The sequence below is a fragment of the Crotalus tigris genome, unplaced genomic scaffold (genome assembly GCF_016545835.1).
Source record: "Crotalus tigris isolate CLP2741 ecotype Arizona unplaced genomic scaffold, ASM1654583v1 scf7180000018549.3470463, whole genome shotgun sequence".
Lineage (NCBI taxonomy): Eukaryota > Metazoa > Chordata > Lepidosauria > Squamata > Viperidae > Crotalus > Crotalus tigris.
The window spans coordinates 3,401,261-3,418,938 of NW_024097072.1; the positions used below are offsets into that span (position 1 = coordinate 3,401,261).

At 45.9% G+C, this 17,678-nt stretch overlaps 2 protein-coding genes and 1 long non-coding RNA gene across 6 annotated transcripts in view; 1 reads left to right on the forward strand and 2 right to left on the reverse strand.

Annotated features, from left to right (window-relative positions):
- SEMA4C (semaphorin 4C) overlaps positions 1-441 on the reverse strand; it is a 96,453-nt gene extending 96,012 nt beyond the window's left edge. The window contains exon 1 of the mRNA XM_039354320.1: positions 229-441. The gene's annotated coding sequence lies outside the window, so the exon portion shown is untranslated. The remainder of the gene's footprint in view (positions 1-228) is intronic.
- Positions 1-17,678, reverse strand: part of FAM178B (family with sequence similarity 178 member B) — a 73,228-nt gene that overhangs the window by 5,100 nt on the left and 50,450 nt on the right. For all 4 annotated transcript variants that reach the window (XR_005557998.1, XM_039354322.1, XM_039354321.1 and 1 more), the window contains exons 4-5: positions 2,950-3,027; positions 1,018-1,185 (exon numbers count right to left, since the gene is read on the reverse strand). Coding sequence is in view for 3 of the 4 variants with exons in the window: in XM_039354322.1 (XP_039210256.1) it covers positions 1,021-1,185; positions 2,950-3,027 (243 nt within the window). In the remaining variant the exon portion in view is untranslated. The remainder of the gene's footprint in view (positions 1-1,017; positions 1,186-2,949; positions 3,028-17,678) is intronic.
- On the forward strand, positions 1,093-12,581 carry LOC120312951. Its single transcript, XR_005557999.1, has 3 exons — positions 1,093-1,230; positions 11,849-11,988; positions 12,139-12,581. It is a non-coding gene; the product is annotated as an uncharacterized LOC120312951 (long non-coding RNA).

The window sequence follows — 17,678 nt, forward strand, 5'->3', positions numbered from 1 at the left end:
ACAGTGTTCTAAAGCAGGGGTGGGAAACCATGGCTCTTTTATGACTTGTGGACTTCAGCTCCCAGAATTCCTGAGCCACCTGGCTCAGGGATTCTGGGAGTTGAAGTCCACAAGTCGCAAAAGGGTCACAGTTCCCCACCCCTGGCTCTAAAGGGTGCGCTTGAGGTCCTCAAACCTTGCCATTCTCCTCACCTCACCTCCAAAATTGAAAATAAAAATAAATCTGACCTTTTTGACCCGCTTTGTTCTGGTTGGCTGGGAGGGGGCTCACAAAGGCTTCCTCTTGGAGTAAGTGATGAAGCCACCGCCTGGCCTTGGGAGCTTTTTGCAAATGGCAGAGGGAACGGAAAGTACGCAAGGGTGTGTTTTGCTACAATCCAGCACGCATCAGCCGCACTTCCGTTTCTGGCTGGCTGCTGAGAGCCAGCATCCAAGCAAAACCTTTAGGACTGACTCACAGCAAAGGGTCTCGGGGCTGGCCTGCTTCGCTCCTTCCCAAATCTCACGTGCTGCAGGGTGGGCTTTTTGCCACCAGCTGGGGTGGGGGTGTAATGTGCAATTAGCTACAGACAGCTGGAAACTGCAACTGCAGCTGCCAGAGCCTGGTTCCAAGGCTGCATATTTGTTGCCTGGAGCAGAATATATTCCAAATGGCACCCAGGACAAACATATGTTAACACACACACATACTGATTAGGACACTTGTTCATCAGTGCAGCGGAAGGGAGGAAGGTTGTGCGAGAGACCTTCCTCAGCCTGGTGCTTGGGGATCCCCCCCTCCCCTTTTCCTGCCTTTGGTGCCTTCCCCCCAAATTCTCAACAGGCTGCCTCTGACATTCCACCCTTTCTGCACACAATGCAAGGGGTTGGAGCTAGTGGACTGAGGTCTGGGAGGAATTATTTCAGTAGCAGTTTCCCCTTGCTTGCCCCCGGGGACGTTTAGCTGCGTATGGGGGCTGGGTCTACTCAGAGCTCCTTGCAGGCTGCTACGAAAGGCCCCCCCCCTACAAAATCTACCTGCTAGCGGGTTAATTGGAGCCAGCCTTGCGACAGAAGTTCCTGCCACTTGACGTAGGTTTGGGCAGCCAAGTTCTTCAACTTGGTCCTGTAGAGGAGAGCCGGGTCCTCCCGGATGCTGCTGCTGATGTGCTGCTGCACCTGGAGGCAAAGTTGCTGGAGGTGGCCCTGGGGGTGTGCAAGAGGAAGGAAAGAAGGGCAGAGATGCACAAGGTAAGAATCCACTGGGTAGCAACAGAGAGCGGGGCAGGAGCAAAGCTAAACTGGACTGAATATAATGGATTGCACTTCAGGGGATGGTGAAGGACGGTGTTAGTTTGGTGAGGTAGTCCAGACAGGAACCCTGCCCAAATAAACAAATTCTATTTTTATTATAAGGTTACCTTAACAGAATCTTGCAACTCTGAAAGTACATCTCCCCCCCCTTACTGCCCAAGAAACTAAGAGGGATGGGTCCCTTCTGAGATATTCACCATTCCCTCATTCCTTCTGGGGACACAGCTGCCCCTTGTCTGGCCTTTGTCTGACCTGCAGCTCTTCCTCCTGTCTCTCAAGGTCATTCCCCACATCCCATTACAATCTGACATCTCCTATCCTACCTCCCACCTGAGCCCTCTAGATGTGACAGGCTACAACCCCTAGAATTCCTAGCCGGCATGGGTCAGAGAGGAGCATCCCCACGTGTGTTTGCTACCTCACTTGCAAAGCGAAATGATACACAAATGAAGGCTAATATATGGGTTCCAGGATAATCCAATTTGGGTCAGTCACCAGGACCGGAACTTTGTTTTCCAAGTGTGTGTCTGCTAGAGAGAAGTTCCTTGAAGATGGGCTCCAGCACAAGTCTGAAAGCTTGGAAGACAAACTTCCGGTCTTGGTGACGGACCCAGATTGGACCCTGCAATGATACAAAACAGAAATATTTGTGCTTTGGTTTTTTTTAACGGTAGAGAGTGGCTAAACTACACGTTATACACATCACTACATTCACTCAGCATGCAGAACTTAACAACTGAATTAACTCATTTTCTGGGTTGAACCTGCACAGCAGGCCAAGTCACAAAACTCTTAATTAAACTTGCAATTATCTACATTTGTGCGGTGATGGTAATTGCGATTGTTTTCCAGACCAGGTTACCATTGTGTGTCAGCCTTAAGAAAGGGAACTGCAGAAATATTTGTATGTTATGTGGATCTTGACCCTCCAATTTCGCTTTCTTCTTTTTTTTATTTTATTAAGTTTGTACAGCCTCCGGTCTCACAACTGTGACTCTGGAGGGTGCACACAATTAGATCTGTTTCAACAAGACTCCGGTAGGGACACGCGAGAGCATTTTTCTGCCCTCCACTGCTTCTTCCTGAAAGATGGGTCACGTTATCTTTGGCTGTGTTCACACAACTGATAATACCCTAAACTTACGTTAACAAACTGTAATTGTGGCAAAGCCCCAGTAAACTACGTTCTGCCTTCATGCAATGGCCTGGTACACATATACATGCTAAGGTGCTGGTTGACTTCCCAGCGGGCTCTGAGCCACAAAGTACTCAACCCCTTTTGAGCCAAGACTAACATGTTCTGAGAAAGCCCTCCGTTAAGCACCTCTTAGTCATTAATTGCAAACTACAACTCCACATCAATTTTGCACCTTCCCCAGACCCACAGATACCCTGAGCTAGCACTTCTCCACTTCAGTGAGTTGTATAAGCAAGCTGGCTCCAGTGGAGCTGTGAAACGGAAATTTATGTTGCCCGCAAAATTGAGCAACCGCCAGGCTAAATGTCACACACCGTGTAAGTATTATTCCAATATATGGAATAATATATACATATATTTTCCTAATGTGAGATTTGCTGCCTAAGCTTGGTCTGAACACAGCCTCTTTATTTCCAAAGCTAGTTTTCCTGCTGTCCTGACCCTGGTCCCCATCTCACCTGCTCTTTTGGAGATGCTGGCTTGGTTCCCACAACCACGTTGGCTAACACCAGGAGGTTGTAGCAAAGGTAACAGGCCTGCAGGGGAGAGAGAACGAGATCGATTAGACAGAGAGGCAGATGCTCCTGCAGACTTCATCCCTCCTTCTGGGGCCATCAGTGGTCCAGCCCTCCCACCCATCATCTAAGCCAGGGGTCTTCAAACTTGGCCCTTTTATGACTTGTGGACTTCAACTCCCAGAATTCCTCAGCTAGGCCTGGCTGAGGAATTCTGGGAGTTGAAGTCCACAAGTCATAAAAGGGCCAAGTTTGAAGACCCCTGATCTAAAGAGACAGAGCAGGTCCACCATATCTCATTTCTGACACCCAACATCTTTAATTTCTCTCCTCCCTATCATCCTTGGACCACAAGAAGGAAAAATGGAGAACTCAGTTCCACTTGTCTCTATGGCAACCAGCCATCCCTTGGCCCACCCTGTCAGTGTCTATGTAGATTCCCAGTCATCCAGATCATGGTTGTCCCAAAGGTGCTTTTTCAAGAGGCAACTGGACTTTCTCGTTTTTTCTTTGAAGATGTTTCTCTTTTCATCCAAGAAGCTTCTTCCGTTTTGACTGGATGGTGGGGAATGGAAGGATTTATATTCTTTGCAGACAGCTGGCCATTTGCATTCTTTAGTCAATATCATCTAATACAAGACGTCTGGGGCACCTCAGTTAGTACAGTATAATTATTTCTCCAGTGGAAATTAGAGGGTGCAAATTAGAATGAGCTGCCAAGAGAAAGTGACTGGTTTAAGGCCACCCAAAGATTTGGCTGCTCCAAAATAAGAGAGACGCAGAACTAAATACATCTCGGCTCCTGTTTATCTACTGGCCTGGACGCTACGGCTCAAGGTTCTACTACCTGTTGTTTTCGTATCTTTCAGTTAAAGGATTTTAATTATCTGGCTGGCAGGTGATTGTATAAGCTGCTTGGGGATAAGCTGGAACATCTATAGTTCAATTTTTGAAAGAAATTTGAGCAAAATCTTGGCTCATTAACCAGAGCTCTTCCTGACAAATGCTAGGCGGTAGACATGAGGATTTAATAAAAATTTACCGAGGAGCGAAGAAGTAAATATCATACCTAATTGAGTGTAAAACAACCAAATATTTCATAGGGGAGAAAATGGAATGATGCCCAGCAATGTAATTAGTAGGGGGGGTGGGGAAATATGAGGCTATAAAATGGGGGAGAGAAAGGTGGGAGGTGTATTCTAAGCTCCACACCAGAACAAATGCATTGCCATTCGACTCGTTCTGTTGGGTCAGGATGATCTCATGTTTTGGATGTCAGCAGGAGACTTGAAGAATCTGAGAGCAGACTGGGCCTATGGAAAGCAACAAAGAACCAATACAGGATGGAACCGACCGAGGAGCTGGCACCTGGGCCTGTTGAAAGCTGGGAAATATGGAAATCGTTTGGTTCCTCAACCTTGGCCACTTTAAGACTTGTAGACTCCAACTCCCAGAATTCCTCAGCCAGCAAAGCTGGCTGAGGAATTCTGGGAATTGGAGTCCACAAGTCTTAAAGTGGCTAAGGTTGAGGTACTCTGGAATAGACTGCAAACAAGTGTAAGATCCAGAGACGCTCCGAACAAATGGAGCTCCTGCCCTTTGTGATTGTGATGAAACGCAGGCAACAACACATATGCATACCCGCCCTTTGTGCCCTGATCAGCGTACACTTAAGGACGAGGGCGAAGGTTCATTCTCCGAGCTTGTGGGTTGGTTTCCTGAAAAAAAGCGACTTATGACTATTTTTCACAGTTACGACCTTAGCAGCATCCCCTTGATCACTCAGACACTTGGCAACTGACTCGTACTTATGACCGTTGCCCTGTCCCAAGGTCATGTGATTCCCTTTTGCGACCTTCCGACAAGCAAAGTCAATGGGGAAGCCAGATGGACTTAACAACCAGGTTACTAAGTTATCAACTTAACAACTGAGGCAAGAAAAGTCGTAAAATGGGGCAAAACTCACTTAACAAATGTCTCATTTAACGACAAAAGTTTTGGGGCTCAATTGTGGTCATACGTTGAGGGCTACCTGTAGTTTATATTTTAAATTTTATGTCGTATACTTTGCCTTATTTTAATTGTGATGCTTCTGACACAAATAAATAAATACATCTCACATTCATCCTTCCTGAGTAGACGCCCCCCTCCCCAATTTTATATACCTCCAATGCAGGGCTTTTCAACCTTTTTACCCACTGTACCACTTTTAGGATATGGCAATATCTGAGTACCACCAGTTGCCTAGCAAAGTGTCAAAAAGTTGACGACAAAAAAAAAAAAAGGAATAAAGTGATAAAGTACAGGTAGTCCTCGACTTACAACAGTTTGCTTAGTGACTGTTCAAAGTTACTGAAAAAAGTGCCCCCCAAGCCACAGCCAAGCAAGACACCTGCCAGCCCACCAGCCGGTGCTCTTCCTCCTGTCCGAGGTTTTCATTGTTGTGAGCATTTCTGTTGAGGATTGGCAGCGGGGGTGGGGTGTTTGGTTTTTATTCCCCCCCCCCCCGTCTGCTGGGTGGTTGCAGCAGGTTTTTGTCACTTCACATGACCCTGGGACACTGTGACCGTCATAAATATGAATCAGTTGCCAAGCATCTGAATGTAAATCACAAGACCCTGGAGAGGCGGCAACATTCCAGCTGATGGGCGCTTCTTCGGGGCTCAGCAGAAGCACCAGGATCAGCGCCGAGCTCCAGCTGGAGCCTGGGGCTGATCTTGGCGCTTCCACTGAGCCCTGACAGCCCTGCAGCTCCAGCCATCTCTCGCTCAGGCTTGTGCGGTGCTGCCACTGGTTCAGCTCATTCCCCTCCCCTGCTACCACTTTTCTAGGATGGTTGCGTACCACCTGCCAGGTACCAATGTACCACAGGTGGTACCTGTACCACTGGTTGAAAAGCCCTGCTCCAATGCAACCATAAGCCTCACTGGGGAGTTTTAAAGTGCCAGATACTACCTGTGGTTGAAGACAAGAACTGGATACCTGGTTTTTCAACCCCGAGTATCCACCTCCTTATTCTGCTGGGGTAGAGTTCTTCCTTGTGTTATCTGCCTCTTTTCTCATTTTCCTGTTATTCTGCTACAGATCTCACACAAGGTTACTCACAGGTGAATAGAGAACCTTGCGAGAGGCTTTGCGGGAGGAAGGAGTCATCAAGGTTTTGCGTGTTTGTACATGCATCACAGCACACATAAAAATGTGCGAGGCTGAGGTGTTTGCAAGGTACAGTTTAAAAAAAAAGTTAAGATGGTGGCCACAGCAGTGCACTCAAAATTCTGTGTACCGCCTTTAAAGATTAAAGAGAAAGAGGATTCAGTGTATTTTAGAACTATTTATCAATAATTTCTAGAAAAACGAGTCAGAGAGAAAGGAATGTGATATGGAAGTTTGAATATATATTAGTTACAAGGAGGCTATTGAGTAATTAATTATATTGTTTATGATAATTAACTATATCTATTATTGTTAGTTAAACACATGTACCCAGACATTTTGCTGCTAAATATTGAAAATGTTAATACCCCTTGCCGTTGTATTACATTTTTAAAGTATATACGTTTAACTTTAATTAACATCACTGACAGAGAGCCAATTTGGTCTAGACCAGGGGTAGACAACCTTGGCTCATTTCTGACTCATGGACTTCAACTCCCAGAATTCCTGAGCCAGCATGGCTCAGCTTGGAAACCTCTCCCTTTCCCCTCAGCATGGCTGGCTCAGGAATTCTGGGAGTGGAAGTCCACAAGTCATAAAAGAGCCAAGGTTGCCTACCCCGGGTCTTGTGATTAAGGTATCAGGCTAGAAAGTGGGAGTCCGTGAGTTCTAGTCCCGCCTTAGCCATGAAGGCTGGCTGGGTGACTTTGGGTCAGTTCCTCTCTCTCAGCCCAACCCACCTCACAGGGTTCTTGTGGGAAAACTAGGAGTAGGAAACTTGTATTGTGGTGTGTTCGCCACCTTGAGTTATTTATAAAGCTAATAAATGGATATAAATAAAAATGAGTAAATAAGCCACTGATCATCAGTCAAGGTTAATAAGTCAAACCTAAAACATTTTGAAACATCTAACAACCTTTGAATATAATCAACGTGCGGGAGAGCCACCATCCCAATTGAGAGGAGCATTTAAGTGGAGAATTGGTCTAGACTCACTACACAGAGGGCAAGGTCTCACACGTTCCCCACCCCCACCCCCAGTGCCTTTGAGCCTCATCTACCCTTTCCCAGCAATAGCTGCCAGTCTGGGGAGATTCCTGTGAAATAGGCAGAGAACAATAAAGTAGCTAGTTTGAATTCTACACAAGAGTCTGGTTGTTCGCCTTTGCAATAAAATGTTCCATCCCATGGTACTGACCTTCTCATACTCTTTGTCAAGCTCCAATCCAGACAGTTCAAATGCGTATAAAGATTTATTGCAAGTTTAAGCTCTCAACATGAATCTGAACTAATAACAGTCAAGGGAAACTAGCGGGAGGTAAGAGGAGAAGGAATTCAAGGTGGGCAGGACTTAGATCTCGAGTGGGCACGAAGGGACTCATGACTGATGATGCATTTGACCCCTCCCTCCGGCTCAGCCTGGTCATCTCCTACACTCTTGCCAGTAATAGTGTGTGTGTGTGTGTGTGTGTGTGTGTGTGTGTGTGTGTGTGTGTGTAAAACCTGAGAAGGTAGAAAAGGTAGGCAGGTAGGTCGGTAGGTAGGTGATAGATAGACAGACATAGGTTTTGAGTTCTGCTAATATTGCCAATCCTGTACTATATACTATAGCACAATGTTGGCGATATTATACTATGTAATTATTCAGTGGACCTATTTTGGCTCTCATCTGTTATTAGAGGGGGTGAAGATGCTGATAGAGAATGCTTTGCAAGCAGGTGTTCAGGCTGTGTTCAGCTGAATAGATCATGGAAATGGGAATTGGGAAAAAATGGAATTAATACTCTGTATTAACCCTCTCTCAAAGGCTGTAACCTCCTGGAAACTAAGGGGGTTGAAGCTCCTGTTTTTTTGTGAACTGCTGGTCACTGTTTCCAGTCCAGATCAAAACCGAAAGCCGATTTGGAGGGCTAGGAGCTCACATCTTTAATGGGGTGTGTTATAGTAACCCAGTCATCGATTAGGATGGTTCAAGTAGGAATACTATATTGCAAAAACTCCCCAGATGCAAAATGATTTTTCTGCTGCCTTCAATTCTGGGAAGAAAGTTGCGGACCAGCGAGAGTGGCATTTAGAATCCTTTCATGTGTGTTCACCAGGTATGTAAAATATCCTGACATTAAGCAATTTATTCCCTTTCTAATGAGGGGGAGCTGGGGAGGAGAAGATGGCCTTTCCGGAGGGCTGTGTGTGGTTGAGAGGGCTCAGCCCTACTTGGTAATTAAAAGAAAGATCTTTCTTCCCGCTCTCCAGTTTAGTCTAATGAGAATCCAAATCCATCAGCCTCGGTTCGGGGAGGCACAAATCAATTTAGATGTCCTTTCGCGTTGCAGGTGACGCCGACCCGGTGTGAACTTACTTGTTCAAAGGGGTTTTGATGTAGTGTCCAATCTTTACTCTAAGTCTGATCCATCTTACCTTGGCCTCAGAGGAGTCCCATCAGCTAGTGAGACAAGCGCTTATTAATCAGGCAACCCTTCATTTCAAAAGCCAATAGGAATTGTCCAGGCTGTCTCTGCCCTGCTGAGCCCGCCAAAAGTCCCATTCTGAAAATGGTGCTGCACCAGTTGAGTAGTCCTAGACTTACGCCCGGTTGAGTAGTCCTCAACTTACAACCGATTGGGGGTCACGGCATTAAAAAGGTTGAGAACCACTATTCTAAGGTGTCCCCCAAACTTTCAAGTTGGCAAATGGGATTGGCAGGTGTGGCTTAGCAGTCTCAGGTAGAGAAGCTGGCATGGTTAAAGTGATGGGGGAGTCAGGCAGGCTATTGCTCATGATACGTGCCAGTTAGCAGGAAGAACCAGGAGTGAACAATGGGGAGGTTGAATGAAAAAGCAACTTGGCAACCTTGGCCCAGCTCAGCCCAGCCCAACCTCCTTCCTGGACTCTCTTAAGCTCCCTGTTGCATAAATGAGGAACTAGTCGATCTTTTCTGCCAAACTTCCTGGGTGACCTGAGTTGATGCCACTCCAATTCTTGCTAAACCTTCAAGGTTTAAGCTTTCCCTCTTGCTCTTGAGCCCAGGTAATTCTGCAGCCAAAAGTCCAGCAGTAAATGTTACTTACTGTCTCCTACAAACATAGTGGAGCCGTTGGAGACGGTCAGCAAGAAAAAGGGTTTCCCAAGAAATTAGGGATTGCAGGATGGTTGTCAGCCCACTGAAGTAGGCCAGGTCAGGAAACAGACACCACAAGTACTACTGGAACTCTATTGTTAAAGGGTACTAGAGGAGTTTTGGGAATGTGACTGAGCTTTCCTCTTATTCCAGGGGATCTCCAAACTTGGCAACGTTAAGACTCGTGGACTTCAACTCCCAGAATTCCCCAGCTAGCATGGCTGGCTGGGGAATTCTGGGAGTTGAAGTCCACAAGTCACAAAGTTGCCAAGTGTGGAGATCCCTGCCTTATACCCAAGAGAATCAAGGTGGAGCAGTCTTGAGTTTTTTCTTACCCATCTTCCTTCGCAAGCCTAAGTGTATGTTTTCCTATGTGCATTCTTTCTTCAAGGTTAGTTTCCTACTCCTTGACAACCAATACCTTAAAACTGGGGCGGGGGGGGGGGGGGGATGATTCTGTTTCCCATCCAGTGAAATGAAAATGATAGCAGCTCCTACCCTAGTATACACACTAGGAACATCTGCCACATGTTTCTCCTTTAAAATATCCAAAGCATATTTTTTTTTCTAATTCACTGAAACGCTTCAGCAGCTTTTATGTCCCCTGGGGACAGCCATGCCAACTGCTGCACACGGTTAATACATTACAAACCACAGTTAAGAGCTGGTGCGGGTGTGATTGTGGAAAGGGACTGCTGTAGGAGTTAATGCCTTCAGCTTCCAAGTACATGTTTTGACAATGCTTTACTGACTCGGCTGGAAACCACCTGCTGTGTTACCGGAGAGTCATGCATATATGGAAAGGTCCTGACCTCATTTCCTGGTGCAAGGCTCAAATCTCAGGCACATCTTTTGCAAACTGAGGCCCAGTGTGTGTGTGTGTGTGTGTGTGTGTGTGTGTGTGTGTAGAGGGGTGTGCACGTATGTGTGGAAACCATAACATGAGCATGCCCCTGAGAGGCAAGTTTCATCTCCAAAATTCTCTGCACCCAGATGCAAACATCTTAATGCAAACCCACACACACACATTTAAATATGAGCCAGCCGTGTGCAGCAGTAGCCAAAAAAGCTAATACAATCCTTGGTTGTATAAACAGAGGCATAGAATGAAAATCACGTGAAGTATTGGTATCATTTTATAAAACCTTAGTAAGACCACACCTGGAATACAGCATCCAGTTTTGGTCACCACATTGCCAAAAAGACGTTAGGACTTTGGAAAAAGGGCAGAGAAGAGCAACTAGGACAGTGATGGCAAACCTTTTAGAGACCGAGTGCCAAACTGCAACCCAAAACCCACTTATGTATCGTCAGGTGCCGAGTGGGCATGGCCCATTGGGTGGGCATGGCTGTGATAGTCATGGCAGACTGGGTGGGACTAAAAAGTTCAATCAATCAATTCCAACTTTGCGAGATTTTTTTTTTTTTTTTGCACACGGCGGCGGAAGCCTAAAGCGAAAAGGTTTTATAAAACCCAGCTGAAGGCCTAGGACTGGGGGGATGGCGCGCGTACCCACAGAGAGGGCTCTGAGTGCCACCTGTGGCACGTGTGCCATAGGTTCGCCACCACGGAACTAGGATGACTAAAGGCGAAGAGACATATGAAGAACAGTTGCAGGAACTGGGTATGACTAATCTAGAAAAAAGAAGGACTAGGGGGTGACATGATAGCCGTATTCCAGTATTTGAAGGGCTGCCACAAAGGAAAGGAGGTAAATTTATTTTCCAAAGCACCAGAAGGCAAGACAAGAAACAATGGATGGAAACTAATGAAGGAGAGAAGCAACCTGGAATTAAGGAAAAACTTCCTAACAGTGAGAACAATTAACCAGTGGAACGGCTTGCCTTCAGAAGTTGTGGAGGCTCCATCGCTGGAGGTTTTTAAGAAGAGACTGGATAGCTACTTGTCTCAAATGGCACAGGGTCTCCTGCTTGAGCAGGGGGTTGGACTAGAAGACCTCCAAGGTCCCTTCCAGCTCTATTCTGATTGATTGATCTCGGATGGGGAGGGGTCCAACTGCAAGAAGCCTCTTGCCAGAGCAAAGAAACGAGGGGAATGGGCCCTTTGGGAAACAAAACCTAGTAAAAACAAAACTCAGCCACTTCCTAACCCTCAAATAAATATACAAAGGTCCATGAATCAGAAAGTCTAGGACAGTGGTTCTCAACCTTTGGGTCGGGATCCCATTTGGGGTCGAACGACCATTTCACGGGGGTCGCCAAACAACGCAGTCCGCCATTTTTTCCCCCTTTTCCTTAGCTGTGCTACTCCTTTATTCTATTGGCTTTTGAAAGCCAATAGAATAGACTGTCTTGAATAGAGTCTAATTCTATTGGCTTTCAAAAGCCAATAGGAATTGTCCAGGCTGTCTCTGCCCTGCTGAGCCCGCCAAAAGTCCCATTCTGCAAACGGTGCTGCACCAGTTGAGTAGTCCTCGACTTACGACCGGTTGAGTAGTCCTCGACTTACGACCGGTTGGGGGGTCGCGGCATTAAAAAGGTTGAGAACCACTGATCTAGGAAGAGAAATGCACGCTTCCCTTTCTCATGCCCTCCTTCTTGCCTCCACAGATGGAAAAGGGAGCAGAACAGACACGTTTGCCGATGTGCAAGGGGTTTTTCTCCTGGACCCGGCCCAAGAGAAAGGGCGCACAGACGGAGACGGAAGGCAGATAGACAGAAGCTCATCGCATCAGGAGGCTCTTGACTAAGTAGGAAGAAACAGCACCAGACGGGGAAGAGATGTTATCGGGGAATACACAGGCCTGTTAACAAGGGTGCCTGTACGTGTGGGTGCATGTGTGGGTGTAGATTACGGGCAAGAGCTCCTGGAAAAAGTTTCCCTGGTTTATTTTTTCCAGGCCTGCAATCACCCCGGAGCGGTTTTGAAAAGCTTTCGACCCCAGACGCGCCTTTAAAAAAAAAAGAAAGAAAGAACTTAGCTGAGCGGAAGCAGCTCCCAAGGCTGGGCGATGGGATGATGCTAAAGTTGCTTTTTGTGTAAAGCTTTCAGAGGGAAGACAATAATTAAAATGAAGATATGGAGCTCAAAGTTTATATCAGGCTGAGATCAGAAGCGAGCCAGGCAGCCAACTCTTATCATCTCCCTCTGAAACGGGACGCTCGTCCTTCGAGATAAAGAGCCACACTTTTTAATTAAAATAATTGTTCCTTCTCATTTCAAAACAGCGGGGAAAACCAGCCCTATCGGAGGACTGCAGGTAAAGAGTTGAAATCCTGCACCACCCCATTAATTTTGAGCCACCCCACAAAAACGGCAGAACTAAGCCGGGAATTGGGTTGGGTAGCTGGCAGCTGAGTGTGTGCAGTCGGAAAATGGGGCCACACATGTTGAGCCACAAAGCAAGTTATGTGTGCAGGCGCCCTGTGCTCCATGGACCCAGCAGCTGTTTTTTCTTGACCTGGGACTGACACATTGGGAAAACCCAGGCCATGCACCCCAAGGAAGGATCCTTGGTGGGATGGAAAGGGATCTGGTCTGATCCAAAGTTCTCCATGTACGCAGAGCACTTTCCTCCATAGCTGGAGTGGGCCATCCTACTGAAAGAACTCCAACACAGAGGTAGCCCTCGACTTATTATCACAATTCAGCCCAAAATTTCTTCTGCTTAACTGAGACAGTTAAGTGAATTTTGCCTCATTTTACGACCTTTCTTGCCACAGTTATTAAGTGAATCACGGCAGCTGTTAATAACCTGGTTGTTAAGTGAACCTGGCTTCCCCCATTCTTGTCAGGTCACAAAAGGGATCACCTGACCCCCCCAGGACACTGCAACCGTCATAAATATGAATCGGTTGCCAAGTGTCCGAATTTTGATCACGTGATCACGGGGATGCTGTAACCGTTGTGTGAGAAATGCTCATAAAGCAGCTTTTTCCAATGCCGTCGTTATTTCAAACGGTCACTAAATGAACGGCTGCAAGTCAACAAAGGGGATGCCACTTCCTTACCTGGGATTTGGTTTCAAGCGGCAGAGAATGATACAGGTAGAATATGTGTCAGTTCGAGTGTTAGGTAATCCTTTTCTGCTCTTTCAGCCGGGATAACTGTCCCACCACGACTATCAGCATCCCACGCAGAGTGAAAGGGATGCTTTTATTGCATCATTGCCAAGAGAGCATGCATTTGTGATTTTGGGGTGGGGGGCGGGGGGGCAAAGGAAGGAAGCTGTCAAGTAGAGCGATCTTCCGCTGCAATTAAAGAGCAGCTTGACAGAGGAACCAATTACAGGTCTTGGAGAAGAGGTAGCTTGCCTTCAATGGGTGTGTTTAAGTGGGGGCTGCACAGCCACCTGTGAGGGATGCTTTAATCTGGCTTCCTCTACGGGAATAGGAAGTGGGAGTCCGTGGCCTTTTCCAACTCTAGAATTCTAATTTCCACCATAGGGAGTTACACACATACATATCATTATTTCAGCCAGAGTGGATTGTCATTCATCTTGAAACCTGGAGCATTCTTATTAGGGAAATAAACGACAGAGATTAGATCGGTCTTTTTCAACCTTTGCCAATTTTCACATGGGTGGATTTCAAGTCCGGAATTCTCCCACAGAGCCGGGGGGGGGGGGAGAGTCTGGGAGTTAAAATCCACATGCATCTTAAAAAGGTGCTAAGGTTGAGAACGGCTGGATTAAACCTCTCTTTAGCTTTAAGCACGGGACTTTTGCTCAAAGTCGTTTGACTAAACCAGGCTCGTCCACAAGGGCGGTGGGGGTTAAAAATTCAAAATGGCAGCCAGAGCCGTGCGAGCAAAGCCCCACACGCCTCTTATTTGGGTGGCGACACGGGTTAAAAATAAGGAGCAGAGCTTTGCTTGCACGGTTGTGTCTGCCATCTTGATTTTTTTTGACACCCCTCCCCCCACTCCCTGACAATGTCCTCAGAGTAAATTTCCAAGTTCTGTGTGTTTGGATAATTTGCAATGTGAAAAAGTGAATGCTCTTCATTGCACCATTCCTATCCTTCCCTATAGCCTTTGTTATCTCACCAGTGTACACTCGGGAGAGCAAATTTGCTCTTGGTCTCTCCCACACCGCCGCTATATCTGCCCTTCTATCTCTCAGAAACAATTTGAAGGCAATCTATGGTCATCTTCACGGATGCTAACTTCACAAGTCTAAGAGCAAGGGGAAAAAAAAAACACTGCCCCATTTTTGTTCAAACACCCCACCTATGTCTTTAGTTTACACTAAACGCGGTCTGGTTCTCTCCAAAAAGATCCCAGTCGGTCCTATTAGGGGGAACTGAAAAGCACTTCCATTTGAAGGACCTGTCGGTAGCCAGGAAGCAGAAAACCAGCAGAGACCCAGATTCTGCAAATGGAGAAACAGACTGCTGTCCCAAATCTTCACCTTCACACACCTATGTGGACTAGCCTCCTTGTGGGTTTTACTATACCCCGGCTCCACTGAGAGTAAACCAGTTTAACTCTTGAAGAGAGATAATACTGTGGGGGATCATAACGGTATGGTGTTGATCCCAGAGCAGTACAAATGCTATCTGGAGATGCTCTGATTTCTTATCATAAGCACCATTTGTGAGTCAGAAAAAAAGTAGAGAGGATCCTTTATGGAAGCAAGGGAGTGAGCTAAGGCCATTTATAGCAGCTTTGGACAGATAGTGAAAAACCTTTGTTGCAAAACAAGTAACAAATATCTGCCTATATTCTCATGACACACTCCCCACAAACCAGCCATCCACCATTTATTTGCATCCTGCCTTTGTGGTTAATTGATGCTTCAGTGTGTCATGCAACTGCCCCTCATTCATGGATTAATTACTTCAGCTGCAGTAAACCAGATGACAGTTAGATGGCAGCAAAGGGATACAGAATATTTTCTTTACTGCCATCTAAAGGTTCCTTGGCGTTTTGCAGCCCAGGTAAGATAGCCATATGTGAAGGCCACTTCAGTGTGCCTTGCTTGAGCTGGGCACTACTTCTTTTTAAAGCAGTAAACTCCATTATTTGATTACGGTGCTGCTACAGTATTTTAAATTAATTACTCCCGAGTTTTTAACCAGGCACATTTCATTACATTTTACTGATTGGTTTCTGCAGGTTACCAGAAAGGGCAAATGCAAAGGAGAAATAGCTGGGGGGCTCACTTTTGCTAACTCAGCAATCAAAAGTAATGAAAGAAGAAGAGCTGTGGAAAAGGCTCAAAGAAATTCTATCTTTATAGATTTCCCTGTTCAATCCAAAAACGGATTGGGTTCAACCAACTTTGTCTCTTTGTAGCTTAGAATGTTGTCATCCAGCAGGAACAGCTTACAAACCATGATTTAGCACAGGGGTGTCAAACTCACATTGTCTTGTGATGTGTCGCAACTGCGACTTTCCCTCATTGCTGGAGCTGGGGTGGGCAAGGTTTCGGCATGATGCATCCGGACCGTGGGCCGGCAGTTTGACACCCCTGATTTAGCAGGTTGGGTAAATGCAACCATTTGGCCAATCCATCGTGGTTTAAAACAACCTAACAGCAAATGACAAGTCCTAAACTGCAGTGCACATCACCCAATCTCCCAGAACAATACCAGTGATGAATAATTAGCATTTTATAATAAACCAGAACAGGGGAGTTAAAAAAAAAAGGTCAAGATGATGGTTGCGACAGAAATTCTGTACAAATGAAAAACAGATAGAGCTTCAAATACACCATTATAGCTGCCATGGTGTCTTTTTTGACCTGCAGTTGCTATAACAGAACTCAGTGTGTGTGTGTGTGTGTGTGTGTGTGTGTGTGTGTGTGTGTGTGTGTGTGTTATTTAATTATTTGTCTGCTAAGCAAGTAACCCCTCCTTCCCTCTAGTTACTCATCTTTCTCTAATATCCCAGATTATGTTCCTTGCAAAGAAGCAGATTGTGTATCTTCTACACCAATCTACAGGCAACTCTAAGAAATGTATAGCGCAATTATAATTAATTAGGCATCTGAAGATATCAGGAAAAGATGAAGGATTGTATTTAGCCTGCAAAAAATAAAACTTTGGAATGTTGTTCTGTTTTATTTCTGGTTTTGAAGAAGAGGGAGGAAAATGCTAATAAATGTGTATCTTTTCCCCCCTCCTGCCTTCTTGTTTTAATCCTATATGTTTCCCACTTGCCTTCCGACCAAGAATCTCTCAGCAATTAAAAGAGCTCTAATTAAGCATGAAAGAAAGTATAATGCCGAGGCATTAAAGTAATGAGTTGGGTAGCTGAGCTGAGGTGGGAGGAGAAAAAGGGAGATTTCAGGGTGTTGCATGCACTGTGAAGATAGTTATTCAAATTCATAAGTGCATATGAAGGCAGTATTTGCAAGACATGTTTACCCATGGTTAACTTAATCATAGTTACTCAATTACCCATTTTTTTTCAGTTTACACAGCCCAGTGAAACATGAACCAACCATTGGATTTGGATTTACACAATATGAATCTGTGTATCTGTACTCAAATTTTTAATGGTCGGAGCTGTGCAGAATGAGAAAAGAGGCATGAGGTATATTTCATGTTGCTCGAGAATTCAGAGTTAAGAATCCCGACCGCCTGAGCTTAAAAGAACTCCAGTGGGCCAATGGGGTGGCCACCTTTTGGTGGACCATTTTTAGGGCTATCTTATCTGTGTTGCAAAACTCCAGATGGCCACTAGCCAGCAGCAAAGGTTGGAGTTTTTGTCATGTCACAGCCACCTAGTGGCCACCGAGAGTTTTGCAGCCTGTTTCAGAAGCCGGAACCACACTGTCTAGAAGCGTTCATAAATGACCATACCAGGCTGTAAAAAACATCAACTATTTACTTCTGTGAACTCCTAATGGGCCAAGCAGTAGTTTGGTTGGCAGCTCTGTCTGTCTATGCACAATAGCAGGTAACAGCAAGGTCTACTTCATTGCTGTTTAACCCCTGTGAAGTTTATTCCTCTTCAAAGGGAAAAAAGGTGATTCAGATGGACACGCGTGGACACGCATCTTGCCCCCGTCAGCAAATCTTTAAATAAAGAGGTGCAGCACACGAACTCCTGAGTCAAACCCTCTTTTCCCTTTCGACTCCAGATGACTGCCTAGTCCTCCAGTCCACTTGCCTGGGTTCACACAGTGCACGGAGTTGCAAGAAGAGCACATTTTGGGTTAGCCGGGTGGATGAATGCAACCTTTTTTTTTTGATGCAGGGCTCCAGAAAACTTTTGCTGGCACTGAAGGACTGGGATAGGAAGGCTGTGCTTCCTCTCTTGCTCTCTCTCTCTCTCTCTTCCCCAAAACGTGCTTCCGTTCCTCTAAGCATCTCTGGAGCTCAGTTATATTTCAGTCCTCAACACGAGAGATAGAACTTCTAAGCCAGTTTTCTTCAACCTGGGTGGGCTTTAAAATGTGTGGATTTCAAGACCCCAAATTCCCCAATCAGC